Below are 20,000 nucleotides of genomic sequence, written 5' to 3' on the forward strand. Positions count from 1 at the left end.
CGCGCCCCTCCTCACTGAGCTGCTCCTGCAGCTCCTCCTGCCGCCTCATCAGATCCTGCACCTCCTCATTGTTGCGGAACGACTCCCGCATCAACTCTGTCTGCGTCACACGGGCATGCTCCAGCTGAGAGAGAGAAAGAGAGATGGAGCGAGAAAGAGAGATGAAGAGGGAGAGAGAGGGATGGAGAGAAAAGGGGAGATGGAGAGGGAGAGAGAGAGGGATGGGGAGAGAGATGGAGAGAGAGTGAGAGAGAGGGGGATGGAGAGAGAGAGGGGGATAGATGGAGAGTAGATTAGGAAGAGGGAAAGAGATGAGAAGGGATGGGGGAACAGGGAAGGACAGGTGTAGGGATGAGGAGAAAAGGAAGAGAGAGAAAGTGAAAAAGAAAAAATAAAGAAGAAAAATAGAGTTAAAAGAGACGCCAGGCCCAACAGGCAGTTCATCGGACACCTGGTCTACTGGCACATATGGGTGACCCATTCAATGGGGGTCAAACAGGAGTGACTCCCCAGCTGCCACACAGCCACCAGCACACACAGGGTTAGCAGGACAGAGGTCAGACAACTTCACCTGTTCCTCTGGGGCATTGGGGACCCCATGAGGGCCATTTTAGAGTATGGGAAATGGGTCAACCAGTGGAAAGACTTTAAAAAGGAAATAATAAACATATTGTGTTCTCTCATATTTGCAAGCCAGCTAAGCCACATAAGGATTGTTTTTAGAAGACGTCAGACTACAAACCACACTGTGAAACCTGTCCAGAAATGTCACTGAATTTAGCCAAAGAAGAAATACGAGCTTGAGATGTCTATATTCTGCACTGTACTGGCGCTTCTGGATTCTGACAGTAATCGCTAATCAGTGTTGTAAAGCCATTTACGGCCCACACACGCAGTCTTGTATATATATATGAGGCCCATATATCTGCAGAAGCAAAGGTCATAGTTGACAAGGAAACGACAGCGTGACTGAGAACTCCTCTGAGCAGTGAATGCGGGCCTAACACCTCACTGTAGGCAAATAGCAGTCTCACCCTCTGACTGGTCAGGGGTCTGTGAGTTTCTGACACATACACACACCTAAATGCACGTGCACACAGACGGGCACACACACACTCCTGGTCGGTCCTGGACTTACTGTGTAGGGAGGGGTGGGTAAAGAGATCTTGGAGACGACCTTGAGGAGGTGGCCGTTGACCCGGTGGTTGATGTGTGAGATCTGGGTCTGCACCACCACCGCATTCTTCTCGTTCAGCTCGGTGGTTAAGGGGAACGGCCGAGGCAGTGGCACGCGCGACTCCACCTCGTACACGTCCTCGTTCTGGCTCTCCACCCAGCCATTCCCCAGCACACTAGACTTCCAGTAGTTACGAAAGGAATCCATGTTGACTCAAAGACTCCCAGATGCTCAACAAAACAGGGTTAAATCCTGCCACTGGCAAATGATAACATCCATGACGGTAGATTGCTTTGGTAGCTTAGCGCGGCTCACAGGAGGTAACATAGCAGAGCTAAGCAACAGTCTCTACAGCCCCGCAGTGGGCTAAGCCTTTAGTAAACACAGCCAGACACATGGTCTACAAGGTAGACCCAGGGCCAGTATACACTGGGAGGATCCTGTTCAGTGACATAACCAAAACTTTGAGTCACCATGCATGAATGAATGAATGAATTAATGAATACAAAACAAGTTCCTCCTGAATTAGGGCAGAGCAAACCCTGTGTCGCCTTTCTTTGGAGTTGCAAACCTGTGAGAACAATGCAAATAGGGACACGTCTGAAAGAACAACAGGCACAGACAGAAAGGACTGCGCTTTCAAAGAAAGAACTCCGAATCACGGGCAGACTCTTTCTTCCACTTGTTCACCCTCTCTCTCTCTCTCTCTCCCTCTCTCTCTCTCCCTCTCTCCCTCTCTCCCTCTCTCTCTGTGTCTAGTGCCTGAGTTCAGCACCCCCTCTGCCCCTGCGAGTCCTGCTGGAAACTCATTAACAATTCCATGCTCCCACGGCAACGCTCCGCTGAGAGAGCGCTCACGGCTTCGTTAATTACTCCACACGGGCCCCTGCCGCTACGGTGCTAAGGTGGGGGGGGGGTTAGAGAGGAGAGCACACAGGCAGGACAACAAGCTTCCTCCTCCTCCTCTTCTTCAATCCCCCTCTTCCACTTTATTTCTTCCACTCCAGGTTCCTCTGTGGGTCTGGGAGTCTTAGAGGGGCAGTAGTAGTCCCCACAGACACCAGCTGGGGTGGGGGTGGTGGTGGTGGAATAGTGTTGGGGATCAGGGCTCCCTCCTGTCCTCCTCCTGCTGCTCCTCCTCCTCCTCCTCTTCTTCTTCTGCTGCTTTACTCCACTCCTTCTCAAAACCCCTTGCTGTGTCTGTCACACAGAAATCCTTTTCTGCACTCTTCCACTTTGTGTGCCCCTGTCTGTTCTTCTCCCCACACACACACACACTCTCACAGACACGCTCTCTCACAGACACGCTCTCTCTCACACACACACACACACACACTAATTCAAAGAGTGGAGTGCTAACGCGCTAAGCTGTCTGTCCCCCTGTCGAGCTGAAGTCGGAGTGTGAGCCCCAGCCGTGGGAGAGCCTGTCACTTCCTGGTTTGTGGGCATGTGCAGGAGGACACAGATCAGCTGGGGGAGGAGTCGACAGGCTGAAGCCCGCGGGAGAGTAGGCAGGTACAGCTCTGCTCCACACACACACACACACACACACCCTTTTTCTTAGGAGCTTGTCTAACTGGAATGCCCCATATTGGTAAGGATTATTTAAGCAAGTTGTTGTGACGAGCTGCAGAAAGTTATTTTTGTCTGTTTCTCTCTCAAACACACACTCAGATACACCCGCTCACAAACATGCTCACCAAATTTGCTTCATTAACTTGGTAACTCACTCCCACTCAATCTGATTTAGAAAGTTATTGTAGAAAGTAGAAAGTTATTGATCAACCAACTTTTCCCTCTCTCTTCCTCTGGAAACCCTTGAAGATCATCTATGCTGAACAGGTGCCAAGTGACAACATTCCTGAGGGCCTAATACCATCAATCCTCATTCACAGTCGGTCCTTAACTACCAAACATAAGAATGAACACTATAAATCATTAACCCCCAGCAAACCTTTGGCTGACTGCAAACCGTGGCTGATCTCAAATCAGCCACACAACAGGCAAAAAAGTGAATTCACTCTGCCAGAAACTGATAACCTGTCAAGTAAATTTAAACGTTCTTATCACACGTTAATAGTCCAGTAAGAAAAGCTAGGTCATTTGTCCTGCAGCCCATGTAAACATACCGTAGATCTCTTGCTGATTTAACATTAAAGACAAGTGACCTTAGCATAGGTGGGGGACAGGGTATTTACCTCAGGCTGTGCTTTTGTGTGCTGAAAGCACTGTATGGAGGGAGGTGTTGTGGGATACACAGGCCCACGCCTTCCCATATCAGACATATTTCCCCAACCCACTTTTCTTTCCCTGAAACTCTCTAGAGAACGTGGTATCCAAATTCATGCAAAAGGCAGCTGAGGGTATGTGACCACATGCTGAGTGTTCAGTGGTGCTTCTGCCTGTCAGAGTGATGGTGATCAATGAGGGTGTAATAAAAATGTCTGATTACATAACTCCAACTAAGTGTACAAAGCTGATGTGTAACACACACACACACACACACACACACACACACACACACACACACACACACACACAAACACACAAAGGAGTGTGAGTGAGGGGGGAGGGTTAAGAGGACGCGTCCGAGGGCAGCTGTATCATCAATGACCGAACAGGACAAAGATTTATGCAAATCCGCCTGTATCTATGGGCAACCAGAGGGAATGAGCCAGGCTATTGTGTAGCCATTCCGGAACAGAGACACCATTCCACTTGCTGGTCTCCACGGGGACGGGCACTGCCCAGTGGAGAGGGGGGCATGCAGACTGGGGACCGGAGATTATGTGAACAGCATGCTGGACAGCAGAGTTCTTCCACGACTGAATTAATACTACAATACTACTACAACATAAAAGTCCAACATATAAATGGATACAATGATTATCGGTCTGAACTTGAATGGTGTAATGATGTGGCATGATTGCCAAATCCATCAAATGACGCCTGTTTCCTTGGGTGTCAACATCGCAACCTCACCGATATCAATCATACTCGATATGCCTGTTTTATCTGAATGACCTGTTAGGCAGACTTACTGTACTGTAAACCTAGCAGTCATGCCACTCTTTAAGCCTGGTTGAGAACTCAGTAGCCCCTTCCCGACTATTGGGCCAAATCCAAGCTAGAACGTGCCAAGATCATTTTACCCCTGACTTTAACTGAACTGCTGAATTCATACCAGATCACCATGCCAGATCTAGCCAGAATTCATACCAGATCACCATGGCAGATCTTGCTCCTGTCTCTCTCTCTCTGTGGCTACTGGCGTGGCGTACCTGGTTGGTGGTCTCAGAGATGGCGAGTAGCAGCTTCTCCACGGCGGCCTGCAGGCGGGTGCTGATGGTGGTCAGGTACTCCTCGTTCTCCAGCGCCGCCCCGGTGGCCAGCGAGCCCTCCAGCAGCTGCTGCGACAGCTCCAGGCCCTCGTCCACCTCAGTCTCGCCTGACCACACGCTTGCTTCGTCCGCCACCGTCTCGCTACCATGGCAACTCTCTGACGACTCATCTGAAATCAATTTAGTTTGTTTTTAATTCTCAAAACCACCTTATGTCTCATCGAAGCTTTACCATGGAAAAAAAAATTCTATGGCATTTTGACAAAAGTTAAATGTAAGTGGAAAGCAAAATGGTCACATACTTTTTGATTTGTGTTAACACAGTGAAGAGAAAGCTCATCTCTAATGTGTAGCACTGCTATTAGCATCAAAGGTGAATTGTGACTGTCCTCTAGAATCAATATTGTTATACAGCTGCACGCATTATTTATTCAAACTGAACGAGTCGTTCTCTCACTGTCGTTCAATAACGCTCACTCATTCTCCCCTCTCTTTCTCTCTCTCTGCTGTGTCTGTTTGCTCTCTCTCCCTTTTTTAACTTAACCACACGTCCCTCTGGTACAGAGAGAGGTCTGTGCTCAATAACAAAGTGACTTTGTTGGATAGGACGGCACTAACATAAACCACAAAAATAAAGTACATTCACCACTGATGACAGATCCACAACAAAGTAATCACATTTTATGCAGGGTTATTTCTTCATTCCAAACAACACACAGAACCCCCCTTCTCATGGAGACATACTGCTTCCTTAAGTAGCACAAACTTTAATCCCCGACATGTAACATACTGTACATGTGTGGGCAGAGTCAGGCAAGCGCAAAAGTGAATTATGGGAATGTCAATCAGCTGGCTGCCTCTTGGCTAAGCTGGAAGGAATACGAGGCAGGAGCTGTACACCCTACACCTTTTCTGACTCACGGCATGAGAACACATATTTTATGCATACTTTAGGAGCTACCGAATGAGGTAATCATTTTAATGAGAAGTGACATTTGTTATGCTGTTGACAGGTTTTGTCAAGATGTCGTCATCATCACATATTACATGTTCAAGCTGCACTACAGTCGTGAAGCCTGATGATTATTTCATAGTACTTTTCGCATCAGTGTCAGGTCAACAGAGACAGCTAACCTCATTGGTCCCAATCAGTTCAAGCGTTCAATATCGCAGCCATTCTTCGGAGTCTGATTACCTGAGTTTTGTGGACATTTGATGCGCCTACATCTTTATATTGCATCTGATGACCAAGACTCTAGTCCTTAGACTTCCTTTAAGGGTGCTTCAAATCACAGAGCTTATGATGAGCAAACCCGCCATGCAAGATTTATGAGTCGCTGTGCCAGTTAGCGCTCATGCTGCTTCGTCAGCAGCATTCCAATTAAAACAATTACTGTCATACCTCATATCTCACTCTGGAAATGAGTTCTAGGAGTCTCTGAGCTATCCGTATGGGCTAGCAGTCTCTATGGATATCCTTCATCTATTTTATCAAGGTAACAATCTTTCTATACAAATGTGTTAAATTCTAGTATAAAAGTGGCCCTACAGTTCCATAGTTCCAAGACACTGACCCAAAGCCAAACTCTTCATCTGTGGCTTGTCTGTAATACTGACCTCCAGCGGGTCCAGTGTAGGGTTTGAAGGCCTCTGCGTGGGCCCTCTGCCAGGTGGGCCTGTGGGGCGGGTGCTGCCCCCTGCTGGTGGCCTCCAGGAGGCCCTCCACATGCCTTCCAATGGTCTCCTCAGCGGCTGCCGTGGTCTTGAGCACATCACTGAGGACCTGGCGCAGGCGCTCGTTGGCTTTTCGAAGCAGGTTCCTACGCGGGCACACACCAATAACAAGACAAGTTTTTAGATACAGCGCCATATTATTGAGATATACAAGCCCAACATTGGAAAGTCTTTATATTTATAATACCTAGGGTAAAGGATATTTTTACTCAAACGTCCAGTTCATGCTGGACAACCCATGACTTACAAGACCCGGACGCTTTTGGTCAAGAAGAGAAAATATAGGTACTCGTCCACAACTATCACAAAAAACTGCAAGCCGCCATTGATGCTTAAGGGGGCAATACACAGTAACTGTGTAGGCACTATTCTGATGCCTTGTGGTTTCATTTGAATCTCATCAAAAAAAAAAAGAAAAGTGTTTTGCATGATGACTCGTGTTTTTTTTTTTTTAAAGAATGGCAATCTGCCAGAGTACATACACTTATGAGCACAACTGTGTAAAGTTAATGTTAATATTAAACATACCAATATACACATTTGTAACAAACATTCTATTGGCCATTTCTGAGAGGACTAGTCATCACAGTGGCTGCCAAGGATACACAGAATACACGAGGGCTGTGAGCCGAGCCGGGTTCTCAATGGTGCATTAATGACACAGGAGGAACAATGGGCGAGTCACATAAAGCTCAGTAAGCAAATACAATGACACAAAATGTCCTCTCTAATAATTGTGCAATTCCTCAAGCCTACTATCCACTTCAATAGCATACAAGATGCATCATCTGAAATAACAGGAGAATTTTTTTTAAATGAAAACTTAAAAAAAAAAAAACTTTTCAAGTTAAAACTATATTAATATATTTATTTTCTTGATATCGTTTCTGATATTTGAGTGTACCTCTCTGTGGTGATAACATCCGAGGATGTGTCTTGAGCTCCTGTCGAGGCCCCTCTTCCTGTTTCCTCCTTCCTCTTCCTCGTCCTCTCATCTTCCTCCTCAGCGGCCTGCTGTAGTTGGCGGACAGACAGTAGGGAAATAACAGACAAAAACCCCGTCATTGATGCCCTCGTACTCAGAACAGTCACACGCACACAAGACTCCCTTAGGTCAGGGTCGTCCTGGCTCACTGCTAATAAAAACACATTCAAATGCAGTAGGGACACTGCAGCAAACACACACATAAACACACAAACACACACCCTCAGTCACTCCTCTCCTCTCACTCAGACTCCTAGGAGTCACAAAGGGCAGAAACATTACTATCAGCTGGGCTGCTATGGCAACAAGCGCACCTGTGTTGGCAGGATGCGGCATGAGCAAGCGCCATCTCTTGGCCAACAGCAGAAGTGCAGGTTAAAACACAGCCAAAGGAGGATGGCAGCCTCCCCCTCTAGGGACTGTTTTTAAATATGCATGCCAATCACAAGCTGGCTGACAGGAGCGAAGCTCAAGTAGGACACAGTGAAAGTGAACTACTATGGACCCTTTCAAGAGAGTTCCATTATCAGCATCATAGTTGGCCCCACAAGACTTCCTTTTTAACATTCCATATGTTATCTTAATGCAGAGGAAGTATATTGGGGCCCAAATAGAACGTTCAAGCATTGTTTTTGTTTTTATTGTTGAAAGGGTCTATAAAAACAACACACAGCAACACCACCGGAGCTTGCTAAGAGCAGTGTCAGAGAGCAGAGGAGGAGAACATGCATGGGGAGCTCAGGGAGGAGGTAGGTAGGACCTTGTACGTACTGTATGTAAGGGCTGAGCTACACCAGGCACGTAACTGAAGCGTACCATTCGCATTGCGTCTGTTGCAACAATTAGCTTCCACTATAATCAATGGAAGTAGCTACACCAGACGTGATAGCGGCGCGTACATTCCAAAAATATAGACCATTCATCTAAAATGGATTTTATACGTCGCGAACGGAACGCTTCAGTTACGCGCCTGGTGTAGCTTCGCTGTAAGTAAGTAAATTTAATTTATAAAGCACATTTAAACACAGCATAAACTGACCAAAGTGCTGTACAGTGGATAACTAAAGATAAAGACTAAGACAAATAATAAAAACACACTGGACCAATAGTCATAAAAAACATAAATAAAAAGAAACCTTCAATATCAGGGCAGACAACACAATAGGATGAGCAGGAATACAGCATTAGGGAACAAGGAAGGGCAGGGAGTAAAGGTGGGTTTTTAGCCTGAATTTGAAGGCAGAAATGGAGTGCGTGGGAGTCCACACTCCACAGCCACTCTTACCTGCTCGGTCTGTGTTGAGGTGCTCTGGACGTTGCGATCCTGCTTCTGCTGCGTTTGTCTCTCTCTTCTCATGGTCTGTCCATCATCTGCTTCTCTCATTTGCGCCTCCTTCGGTTCACATCAAAGCAAATTATCAAGGTTTGTTGTTACTGTATCCACATATATAGGTGGTACCGTAATTTCCCAACTAATAGCAGCGGTTTATACATTAATTTTGCAAAATTATTTCAGCTATGAGGTTAATATGGTATTAATATGTTTTTTTTAACTTGCATTAAAACACTGTCCTGCGGTTTATACACAATGCGGCTAATACACAGGAACAGGTAGTACTGTTATGGTAAAATCTGCAACAATCCAACTCCATCCTGCAGTTATTCTAGCTCTAGGACACTGACACTGAAGTGATATAGCATAATTGCTAAACCTACATGCTTGTTTTCATGCCCTTACACCACTACATTGCAGTAGGCTACACGTGTGCTCTGCTGCTATTATGATGGCTCTTGGGAGCCGTGTCAGGCTAGAGTCCTCAGCTGTGCCACCACAGCTGTATGATCCTTTAACTGGCAGCTCAGCTGCGCTTGCTTTAGCTGTTATCACATAGCTGTCCCTGTAGCTACCGGTGTCGTCACCAGATCCTGTGGGCCTCCTACTCTAGCCATACCTGCACACTCAAAAAAAGCTGCATGCTAATCAGGATGGATGAATGCTTGCAGTCCCTGCCTGCTTTGCTGCTTTAGGCTAAACTGTGCTAGTTCTGCTTGCGTGCGTCCTAGCTATGTGTTGTGCCGCGGCCCGCGCCTGTGAGAGAGCTAGTGGCGTTGATGTGATGTGATGTGAGGTGAGGTGAGGTGAGGTGAGCCTGTGTGGTGGCGGGTACCTGCTCTAGCTGGGCGTGTAGTGTGTGGAGCTGGGCGCTGAGCTGGAGCTGCTGGTCCCTCTGCTCCTCCAGCTGGTGTGCGTGGGCGGCCCGGAGCTCCTCCAGCTCCCTGCTGTGCTCCTGCTCCTGCTGACCCAGCGCCCGCTGCAGCTCCTCCAGCAGCGACTCCGACCCAGCGGCCATCTCAGCCTACGCACACGCACGCACACACACACACACAACACACCGCACACACAACACACAGACACACACAGACACACACAGTACATCATTTAGACAGCCTCTGAGGATCTACATCTTCTGACATGATCTTGTGTAGGTAAAGCATATCATTTACATTTATATAGTCTTAGATCTATAGCATATTATGATTTTCGGGACCCAACATTAACAATAAATACCATTCACAGTTACTGGTGCATCATTCACAACAGCCACTTTTGGAAGTTAACAAGGTCACAAGAGAAGACATTAAAGTAGAAGTGATTACTACTTGTTTTACTTACATGATTAGCTCTCAGAGCAATTTCAGTTATTAAATTCCCTGTGAACTAACTACACCAAAACATCTTATTAGTAGAAGACCGATGAAGTAACTAAACACATTCAATTAAATGACATTAAACTGCACTGAGAGTGTGGTTTCTCGTTCCTTGTGTGGAAGCTAATGCAGCACACACAGCACCTCGGATATTGCTCATGTGTGCAATCCATTAGCATTGGCAGCACCAACAGACACCAACAAGCTATACATCAATAGGTACTTTACAAGTCCAGCCTCTAATCTATATCTCAGAGGCAGAATATTATGAACACAGTAAATGCACATACAAGAGGATACACAACGGATAACTAATGCCTAAAAATATCAGAAGTAAGTAAGCATGAATCTCCTGGTTAATACTCAACTGAGCTTCCCCTGGAAATGGATATGTTGTATTGAATAATTGTTTGTAGATATAAACTTTGCAGGCTGTGCAGATGCACAGTCTGTGATCTGTGATCTCCTTCAGGCTGTAGTCCTTTGCACATCCTAAATATAATCTTGAATATAAGATCTTCAGGCAAGCCGTGCTTATGAAAAAGACTAGCTTGTCTACATCATTCACTGAACATGAAATCAGCGTGTGAAATCATTACCTGGCAAAAAAGACGGAGGCACGTCCCCTGCATGCGAGTGATATTTTAATTTGAGTCAGGGGCCTCAAGTGAAATGGAATTAATAAAGGCCTCGCTGTGGATAAGGCCTCCACTTTGAGCCTAATTTAGAAGCACACCGCTGTGTCGTGTGGGAATATGAAATCCTCCTGTCGTATTGCATCGCCACGGAGACGGCTCGGCAGCCCAGCTGGGCACTCATGCGCTAAATGTCCTGTGAAAAGACCGGCCGGCCGCGCACCACACACTATAGTACAGGCTTCATCGGTCACTCCATCTCACCCCCCCCCCTTCGCTCTCTTGCCCACTCTCTCTTTCTTGCCCCCTCTCTCTCTCTTATTCTCTCTCTTGCACTTTTTGTCTCTCAGGATGGGTGCTTACTGACTGCACTTCCTCATAACACACACACTCTATCTTCACTCTCACACACACAGACGCGCACGCACACACACACACACACACACACACAGAGTGAGAGCCACGGATAAAGTGCACATGCACACCCCTACATGCGATTAAGTCCATTGTAGGTTTGGCAGCGTTATCTAAAAGAATAATTCACACTTGAGTTCACTTCTGCTGTCATAAACTCCTGCAGCCGCCTCCTTCCATCACGGCTGTCAACTGTGGCATTTTGAGGCTCCTCAGGGTGGTTTTTCTTCCCCTCAGAGGGCTGCTTCTCCTGCTGAGCGGCGCTCTTTTAGAGAGAGGCTCCGAGCGCTTGGCACCACGCAGACCACATGAGGCGCAGGCAGACAGGCACAACAGAGCAGAACAGAGCTCACCTTTGTGTGAGGCTCGGCGTGGGCTCGTGCCGTCGGGCCCCATGCCACCGCCTCGTCCGCCAGGCTTGTCCGCATCCGGGCCGAGTCTGGCCCGCGTACGGCGGCGTCGGCGTCTGCCCGCTCCTCAGCTGCCCTCAGCTGCCGGCTGAGCTCCTGCAGCTCCAATTCCAGACGCTGCACCTCCTCCCGGTGTCTCCTCCGCATCTCCTGGAGCTGCTCCTCAACGGGGAGCCCCAGGCCATCCACCACCTCCTCCCCATATTCGTCCTGCTCCCCCTCTGGCGGCTGGGTCTGCATGGCGGAGGAGGTCTCCCGTGCCTGCTTGGCCAGACGAGCCAGCTCTGTTTGTTGGGCAAACTCCACTGACATCTGCACTATGACCTGAGAAAGGGGGAGAAAGAGAGAGAGAGACAGAGAGAGTGAGAGAGAGAGAGAGAGAGACAGAGAGAAAGAAAGAAAGAAAGAGAGAGAGAGAAAGAGAGAGAGAGAGAGAGAGAGAGAGAGAGAGGAAAGGATGAGAGAGAGGGGGTGAGAAAGAAGGACCGACTAATTAACAACTGGGTCATACTGCAATAATGAATAACAAAACAAGACTGACATCTGGCTTCCACACTGAAAATGCCAGGAGGTACACAACACATCAGAAGACCACAACAGTCCAGGGGACAAAGTCACTCTCAGGGACCAAAAATATACTCATTCCATAAAAGGTTACCACAACAAAACTTGATCCTCTCTGTAACTGTCAAGCATCTAACATACAAAACACCCTGGTCATAACACCTGACCACTGGTCATAATTATGATCATATATTTACAATACTAATAACATATTTAATAGGCATATTTGGCATATTTTACTGATAGAACTAGCAAAACTTTAATGCATCTTAGAGTGGTTTTTAAAAAGAAGCTCTGATTCTCAAATGTGAGGATACCCAAATTCTCCCCTCCTCTCCTCATGCCCCTCTCTTTTCTTTCCTTGTAAATTAATTCCTCCTTTCCCTCTAATCAGCTCCTTTCCTGAGTCATATTCTGTCTTTTAACCTCCCCCCTTCTCTTCCCCTATTCTCCCGCTCTGTACCTTGGCGATTTCCTCCTCCACCCTCTCCACTGAGTGGGTCAGCTGCTCTCCCCGTCTCTTGCTTGACCGCTGCTCGCCGTTGACCGTTACGCGCCCCTCCTCCTCCTCTTCCTGCTCCTCCTCCTCCTCTCCTTGCCTCTCCCTCCGTAGGCGCTCCAGCTCGGCGCGGTGTTGCTCCTTGAGGGCGGTCACCTCCTGGAGGTACTTGTGGTAGAGAGCCTGCCGGAGCGACTGCAGCTGCCGCGACAGTCCCGCCGCGGCAGACGACGCCGACGACCTCACCGACGGACCCTGGAGCTCTGCCTCCGCCTCCACGTCCTCCTCCCACTACGCGAGCGAGTGAGAAGAGAAACGGACCGAGAGAGGGGGAGAGGGAGAGAGAGAGAAGAAGGATGAGAAAGAGAAAACAACAGGAGGAGCGGTTGTGAAGACAGTGTGAAGTCCCATTTAGGGCTCAGCAGAAAGAGCTCCATTTAGTCTGAAAAACAGAAAAAGGCTTCAGTGATCTGCCGCCGACTTGGCTGACTCCTCTGCTCTCCATGCCTCCCATAGAACAGCAGGCTGTGTGTGTGTGAGTGTGTGTGTGTGTGTGTGTGTGTGTGTGTGTGTGTGTGTGTGTGTCTGTGTGTGCGCGTGTATGTGCCTTCGGTACCTCAAAGGCTGATAGATAAGTGAACCGCTGCTGACGCAAGACTTTTATAGAGCATAAAAGGCAGTCACATTTAGTAGTGGTATTGCTGTTTTGGTTTCTAGAACATTCTAACTCTTGATATTTTTTTCCTGTAAATGTTCAGCATATGAATTGATCTTTTGGCAGCCTGAAAGCTTCACGCTGGTTTGTTTCAACATTCGTCTGCCTCTTTAAAAAAGGTCTTTGCTTTTCCTCACATCTCGCACTCCATCCGCCTCATATTTTTCAAGTGACCTGTTTTCACAGACGCTGTTTACCTCTCCATGTCTCTCCCCCACTCTGGCTGTGACTTCACTTCATCTCTGCTGATGTCGCCATCAAGCACATCTCTCCTCCTCACAAATTCTATTCCTCCTCTCCTCTCCCCTCCCCTCCTCTCTTCCTCTTCTTTCCAAAAGTGTCCCCCTCTCTCACTGATCGCTTTGGTCCTCTCGTCTCTTCTCATTCACCGCCAAATGCTCTTGTGCCTCGCTGCCAAGCGAGCGAACGAGTGAGTGAACACGCAGCGAGAGAGAGAGAGTGAGTGATGGCTGGAGGAGGAGGGGGGGGGGGGGGGGGGATAATTAAATAATAAAAAAAATGGGCTTGTTCACTTGAGCGTAGAAAGCGGGCCTTTCATTGTGCCTGAAGAGCGTGTCTTTTGCTCTACTATTCTGCCCTGCTGCTGATGTCCATGCTACGGCTAATAATACAACTACTACTACTGCTATCACTACTGCTGCTGCTGCTGCTGCTGTTACATCCAGGCTTACATAACAGCCCCACTTCAGCTTCCTCTGTCAGTAGAGCAAAGCGGAGTTCAGTCTGGGTTTGGAGTACTGTGTGCTGTGCTGTGCTGTGGTGTGGTGTGGCGTGGCATGGCGTGGTGTACCGACCCAAAGATCTGGGGCACTTTTTGGCCATGGGCACGGTTCAGCTGCTTGTGCTGACGACACAGTGAGTCACTTGATTTAAATGAGTGTTTTGTCTCTCTCTCCCTCCGTCATCCACTCTCTTTCTCTCTATTTATCTGTCACTTAAGAGCCGGGGACACATGTGGATGGAGAGACAGGGGAGGAGGGGGAGGAGAGAGAGAGAGAGAGAGCGAGAGAGAGAGAGAGTCACTGGGCACTGGCACAGCACCAATAACATAGTAGGTGCAGCTGAAATCAGCCAGGCAGATTGCTTTCAGCCGCTTTGACATGGCTAGCATTGTAATTTTAGGCAGGGGACGTGATTTTCTGGATGATGCCTATCAACCGCTTTATATAATCTTGGAAAAACCAATTGCAGTGCATTAACACCAATTAAGCTTTCTCTATCGAGCAAACAAATGTCATTCCCTTTATTTGAAGAACAAGTTAAAGAGTTAAAAAAAATGTCAGTGTAATACTTTTATGACATGAACTTTAAAATAAATAAAGTTATACTGATAAATTATGCAAGTGTTTTGCAATGTTTATGAATTGTGTAATTTTATACATATATATTTGTATAAAAAAAATAAATGTTTGTTTAATTAATACCCTACCAACAGCTAATTCAGCTTAACTAGCATCAACTTAATTGTTCAGGGAATATATGCCATATTGTGCTGCTTTTGGTCTTGTGCATTCGAATATTTGAGAATCACTGACCTTAAACTCTTCGACTTCCTCTTCCTTCTGCATGGGATGCTCCGACATGCTTGGTATGCTGAAAGACAAGACAGTTATTGACAACTTGATCATTCCACCCTCAATGGTCAATAGCCCAGTCCCTTTACAATCAGCGCAAAAATGTGAGAAATCAATCGCACAGACTCACAACTGTTCATATACATCATGCATGGATAGTGTATCAGCTAGATGATGCAAAAATTGCTGTTCTGCTTGGGAAACAATCCTTAGTCTCACCAGTGTCAGTCAATGCACAATATACCCTACAACACATACATACTTAAATATCGTATCCTACTACACACACACATATACATATATACATACGTACATATACATACACATACATATATATATATATATATATATATATATAAAAAAAATATATATATAATATATATATATATACACACACACACACACACACACACACACACACACACACACACACACACTTAAACAGAAAATCGAAATATAAACATGCCATGTGGGGCATGGAACGGTGGGCGCAAATTCCATGCCAAGCCGTTTCCTAATCAAGTATATTCATATGTGCCTCATCATTATGATGTACTAATTACTATCTAATGCCTGCTATTACTAATCACTGTTTCACTCTAATTGCTGTTTTTGTTTGCCATGTGCCATCAAATCTAAAATGAGCTCTTATCAAATTAAAGCATTAGTATTTTCAGAGAAATTAAATCAACAAAAACTGATTTTTAGTCATAAAGGAGTAACTTAATTAATTTAAAACCTATTAGTGTTTACAGGGCACACATTATTTACCAGTCAAATGACTTTGCATGCAAATAGCAATACTTAACAGGTTACAGACAGGTATGCAAAAAGGCTAATTTAGATATTAAATAATTTGAATACAAATTGAAGTAACACAGACAGAGAAGTCACATTGCCACAGGGTTGAACACTGCAAAAAACCCTGCTTTGCCTGAAGCTGTGATACCTTTATCATCATAGCAGTAATTATACTATGCCTATTTCCTCTGTTGCTGCTGCTACTGTTACTAATACTTTCACCACCAACAACAACAATTACCCTTTGTTTACACCAACATTTTTAATGAGATGAAAAGACTAATCTAGAGACCCTTTCAAGAAAGTTCCATTATCAGCATCATAGTTGGCCCCACAAGACTTCCTTTTTTTAACATTCCATATGTTATCTTAATGCAGGGAAAGTAGATTGGGACCCAAATAGAACATTCAAGCATTGTTTTTGTTTTTATTGTTGAAAGGGTCTATATTTCCCAGACATCATTCCAACCAAAAACCTACTGTAGTCTGGCTAGACAACCTCAGTCACCAATAGATGGCACCATATCCACAGTCCATCCAGTACAATAACCCAAAATGTCTGGAATTATCTGCAGCTCTGAGAATAAGCTACATCTTGAGCTCCTGACATAATCACTAATCCAAAGCGTGACATTTACAGCTTCCTCCCTGCCCCCTCACAAAGGTGAATCTCCCCTGATAAGACCGAGACAAGATAAGATCCTGAGTTTAAGATTACAACATTGATTGCTGATGACATTAGGAAAAATCCATTTGCAATGGTCCACTTCAGATCTGAGAACAAACAAATGAATTCAAAACAATAACAAATAAATAAGTACATAAGGACACAATTATATGTTCAAGACTAGAGTGCCGATGGTTTCCCATAAGCTGTGCCGTTATAGCAGGATGTGCTGTGTCATTAACCCACTGACATACTGAGAGCGAGAGCTTTTATCAGGTTTAAATATTTTAAAATGCACAGCCCTGCCTCGCCTCGCCAGGCCCTGAACTCACATCGCCTCCGATAATGAGCTCTGAGCACACACCTGTCAGGGAACAGAACTGAGGGACAGGTGCAGAGCGATAAACAGCTTCCCCGGCCGACACATGGGAGGGTTTAATCGGTCTGGGGTTTTGTTACAATTAGGGAGAAGAACATGCTGGACAAAAAAAAATGAGAGCCAAGTTTACATGGGGTTTGGAGCTCTGACATATGGAAGATACACATCTAGAACTGAGGTTGATCTACAACACTGTGACACTCTGCTATTTCTGTTGTAAACCTACTGTGTGCAAAAGTGTGAGAGTCCTGATGAGCTTTCAACCACTATGAACCCAATTTGGGTTGGCTCTCTAGCCATCAAGTTTCATTACCCACAATGCCCCATTACCCCAGTACTTCTGGTACTAGGAGGACTGAGCAAGGGAACAATCGAATTCATCACCCATACACTTTCACTTTCAAATTGAATGCAGTAATGGTAATGAGGTGGATGAATAATGTCTTTGTCATCATGTTTTTTTTGTTATGTTTGTTTGTTATGTTATGTCTTGTCAATGTATATGTCACCATTATGTGTACCTTTTAATTTATAGTGAATGACTGCTGTATGACTGCTGGCTGTCTCTATGTTAGTCCTATATCACCTGCCCAGGGACTGCAGATAAAATGTAGTTATTTTTACAAATTCTGCCATATTTACATGGTGTTTTAATACAACAATGTTAATAAATACGCATGATCCCTATCAAATAAACCAATAAAATGATTTAAAAAAAATAATAAAATAGATGAACTTTTAGGCAGGCAAGCCACAGCATGTCCCCAAACTCACACCAGCCCCTGACACTGTGTCCAGTGAGGCCACCTGGACCACGGCGGCCCGAGACATTTCCCCCGGGAGTGTGATCGGGTCACACGTCCCTGAGAGAGGGGCTGGCCAGAGACGGGGCTACTCCAGCTCTCTCCGTCAGCAGGGCAACAGAGCAGTGGCAGCAGCCACACGGGCGACAGCCTGCATGAATGTTTCAGGAGCTCGTGCCTGAGGGAACAAGAGTACCCCTCCCCAAAAAAAAAAAAGAAATTCCTCCTCATCTAGAATTTACAATCAAGCTATTGTGTGTCTATTCAAAGAGCACACATCATTCATTAACTTATCTGTATGATTTAACATGATTTAATATGGAGTGTATCTCCAGAGGGTCAGTTTCAGAACTGATCGGCTTGACCAATCAATTCACTTAATGGAACACATACCATTTCTTTGATGTCCTTACAGCTGTAACAAACTAGACTATGCCAGAAAGAGCACAGCTTGAGTGTACTGGGTGGACATAAGAAGAAAAGCCAACTTTGTAACCTGGTGAATATCAGCAAACAGCTGAAAAACAGTAAACATTACAGCTGACCTTTTGTCTCTTATTACCACAGCCCTTAAAGTAACAGCAAACGTATTGTCTCAGGGCTGAGAAGAGCCCAAAGACATTTCAATTAATTTCACTCTTGGACTGAAGCTCAGTGACCAAGCCATTAGAATGTCATGGGTATGTTGCAATACAAGCTTGTGCTGCACACAGATCATATATGTCATATATTCAGGGTTCCTACACATTTTCCATTTCAAAATTCCATACTTTTCCATACTCAAATTTCCAAAATTCTAGTTAGTTAGATTTTTCTGACCATATTCTCGACATTGCGGCCACTTCTGGTTTGGGATAACTCGGTGAAAACAAAGGTATGGACAACTGAAGTGAATTAAAAAATGACACTTAATATTCGTCCATTTAGCTTGGTCATTTTTAGTTGTATCTTAGTTGAATCATAGTTGTATCTTGACGATGGGGACTGACAGTTAAGCTACACAACAGTAGGAATGGTTCATTATGACCTGAGTGAAGTGATTAGTACTGCAAATGCAATAGTCTGGAAACACAAATATTTCTCCAAACCCTTGTTTCTTTTTTCCATACTTATCCAGACCAGGAAATTACTAAAATCAAATTCCATACTTTTCCAGGTTTTCCATACTGCGTAGGAACCCTGTATATTATAACAACCTCTTTGTTAAGGTCAACTGCTGGAACTGTTGGCACTCTAAGCAGCTGTTCTGTCCCATAAAATAAACACAAATCAGTTCTTCCAGAACTGGGGAGTAAAAAGTTGTCTGATATCTCAGCCAGCTCAGATCCAAGCTTGCGACATCTCAAGTTAGTGCAAAAGAAATGTATCTGAACTACCCTGGTCCTCAAAACACTTTGGATTCCACCCTTGTCCAAATTCCTGAGGCTTTGCTTTAGGGCACCTGGTTTAAATCACCCACATCATGTAATAGACTACTGCAATACATGGAACACTCTCTGGTCCAAACACACATTGATCACCCAGGAAGTTGACCACACACTGCATCCACTGCACAGACAGCTAGAGGACCACGAGCAGCAGTGTGCTGTACTGAATGTGTATTTGGATTAGAACCGTAAACTGGCCCCTTATGGAGGGTCAGATGTGTACCTGAACTGGGCGTCAGTGCCGGTGAGCTCCTGGAGCCTGTTCTGCAGCAGGATGACCTCGGTGGCGTAGCGCTCCTGCGTCTCCTTGGCCTGCTGCTGATAGTAGGCGCGCAGGCGCTCCACCTCCTCCAGGTGGCGCTGCTCTAGCTGGGCCTGACGCTCCTGGAACTCCGCCCGCAGGCGATCGGAGGTGTCGGCCTGCGCCGTCGGTACCTGCCCTCGCCCATGGACATCTACAGATAACGCAGAATATGGCATCACTCATGAGGAGAGGCCCAGATGTGGGTACTATTACTGTGCGGCACATGCAGAGGACACACACACACACATACATACAACAAGGCAAATGATCTATGGAGACTAGTATTGTAGATGTGTGAAAAAAATTAAATGACTGGAGTTCTTGCTTAAATACACTGACAAACACTTACAGGTTCACTTAATTGTAATGCAAAAGTGATAAATTAATTAATTAAAAAAGTAGTAATAAACAATAGGAACACAGTTGCACTAACATAAACTGTGTTGTTTCAGGTGTGATTGGGCATAAGTTTTCATTAAATGACTACAGTTATTTGATCACTGCTAAGGACAGAAAAATAATCAGCTTATAACAGAGAAACTAGTGTTTGTAGTGGTGAGGCTGGACCTTAATATGCATCATAAGTGCTTCAGGTGATTGCAAATACCAAGCCCTCCAAATGACGCACTGCGCCAGAGAGAGACAGAGGGGGAGGAAAATAGAAGCAGCAATTCTGCTTTGAAGCAAGTGGATTTCTTGAGTGTTTGGATGGGAAGAGATGTTAGAGTGTGTGAATATGTGTGTGTGAGATCCATATTAAACAGCGTCTCAATCCCACAGACAGACGAAAATAAAGACAGACATGACGGCATTACCGTGGCGACCATCAGAGGCCTGGGTC

General features: G+C 45.7%; 1 protein-coding gene across 10 annotated transcripts in view; it reads right to left on the reverse strand.

Annotated features, from left to right (window-relative positions):
* The window catches only part of akap9 (A kinase (PRKA) anchor protein 9), a 78,961-nt gene that overhangs the window by 29,986 nt on the left and 28,975 nt on the right, over nucleotides 1–20,000 (reverse strand). For all 10 annotated transcript variants that reach the window (XM_042076253.1, XM_042076251.1, XM_042076252.1 and 7 more), the window contains 11 exons: nucleotides 19,975–20,000; nucleotides 19,079–19,310; nucleotides 14,740–14,797; nucleotides 12,433–12,759; nucleotides 11,349–11,729; nucleotides 9,406–9,594; nucleotides 8,523–8,630; nucleotides 7,157–7,266; nucleotides 6,136–6,338; nucleotides 4,459–4,688; nucleotides 1–124 (listed from right to left, as the gene is read on the reverse strand). The exon at nucleotides 1–124 is cut by the window's left edge and continues 39 nt beyond it; the exon at nucleotides 19,975–20,000 is cut by the window's right edge and continues 92 nt beyond it. In XM_042076253.1, coding sequence (XP_041932187.1) covers nucleotides 1–124; nucleotides 4,459–4,688; nucleotides 6,136–6,338; nucleotides 7,157–7,266; nucleotides 8,523–8,630; nucleotides 9,406–9,594; nucleotides 11,349–11,729; nucleotides 12,433–12,759; nucleotides 14,740–14,797; nucleotides 19,079–19,310; nucleotides 19,975–20,000 — 1,988 coding nt within the window. The remainder of the gene's footprint in view (nucleotides 125–4,458; nucleotides 4,689–6,135; nucleotides 6,339–7,156; nucleotides 7,267–8,522; nucleotides 8,631–9,405; nucleotides 9,595–11,348; nucleotides 11,730–12,432; nucleotides 12,760–14,739; nucleotides 14,798–19,078; nucleotides 19,311–19,974) is intronic.

The sequence above is a fragment of the Alosa sapidissima genome, chromosome 21 (genome assembly GCF_018492685.1).
Source record: "Alosa sapidissima isolate fAloSap1 chromosome 21, fAloSap1.pri, whole genome shotgun sequence".
NCBI classification, from domain to species: Eukaryota; Metazoa; Chordata; class Actinopteri; order Clupeiformes; family Clupeidae; genus Alosa; species Alosa sapidissima.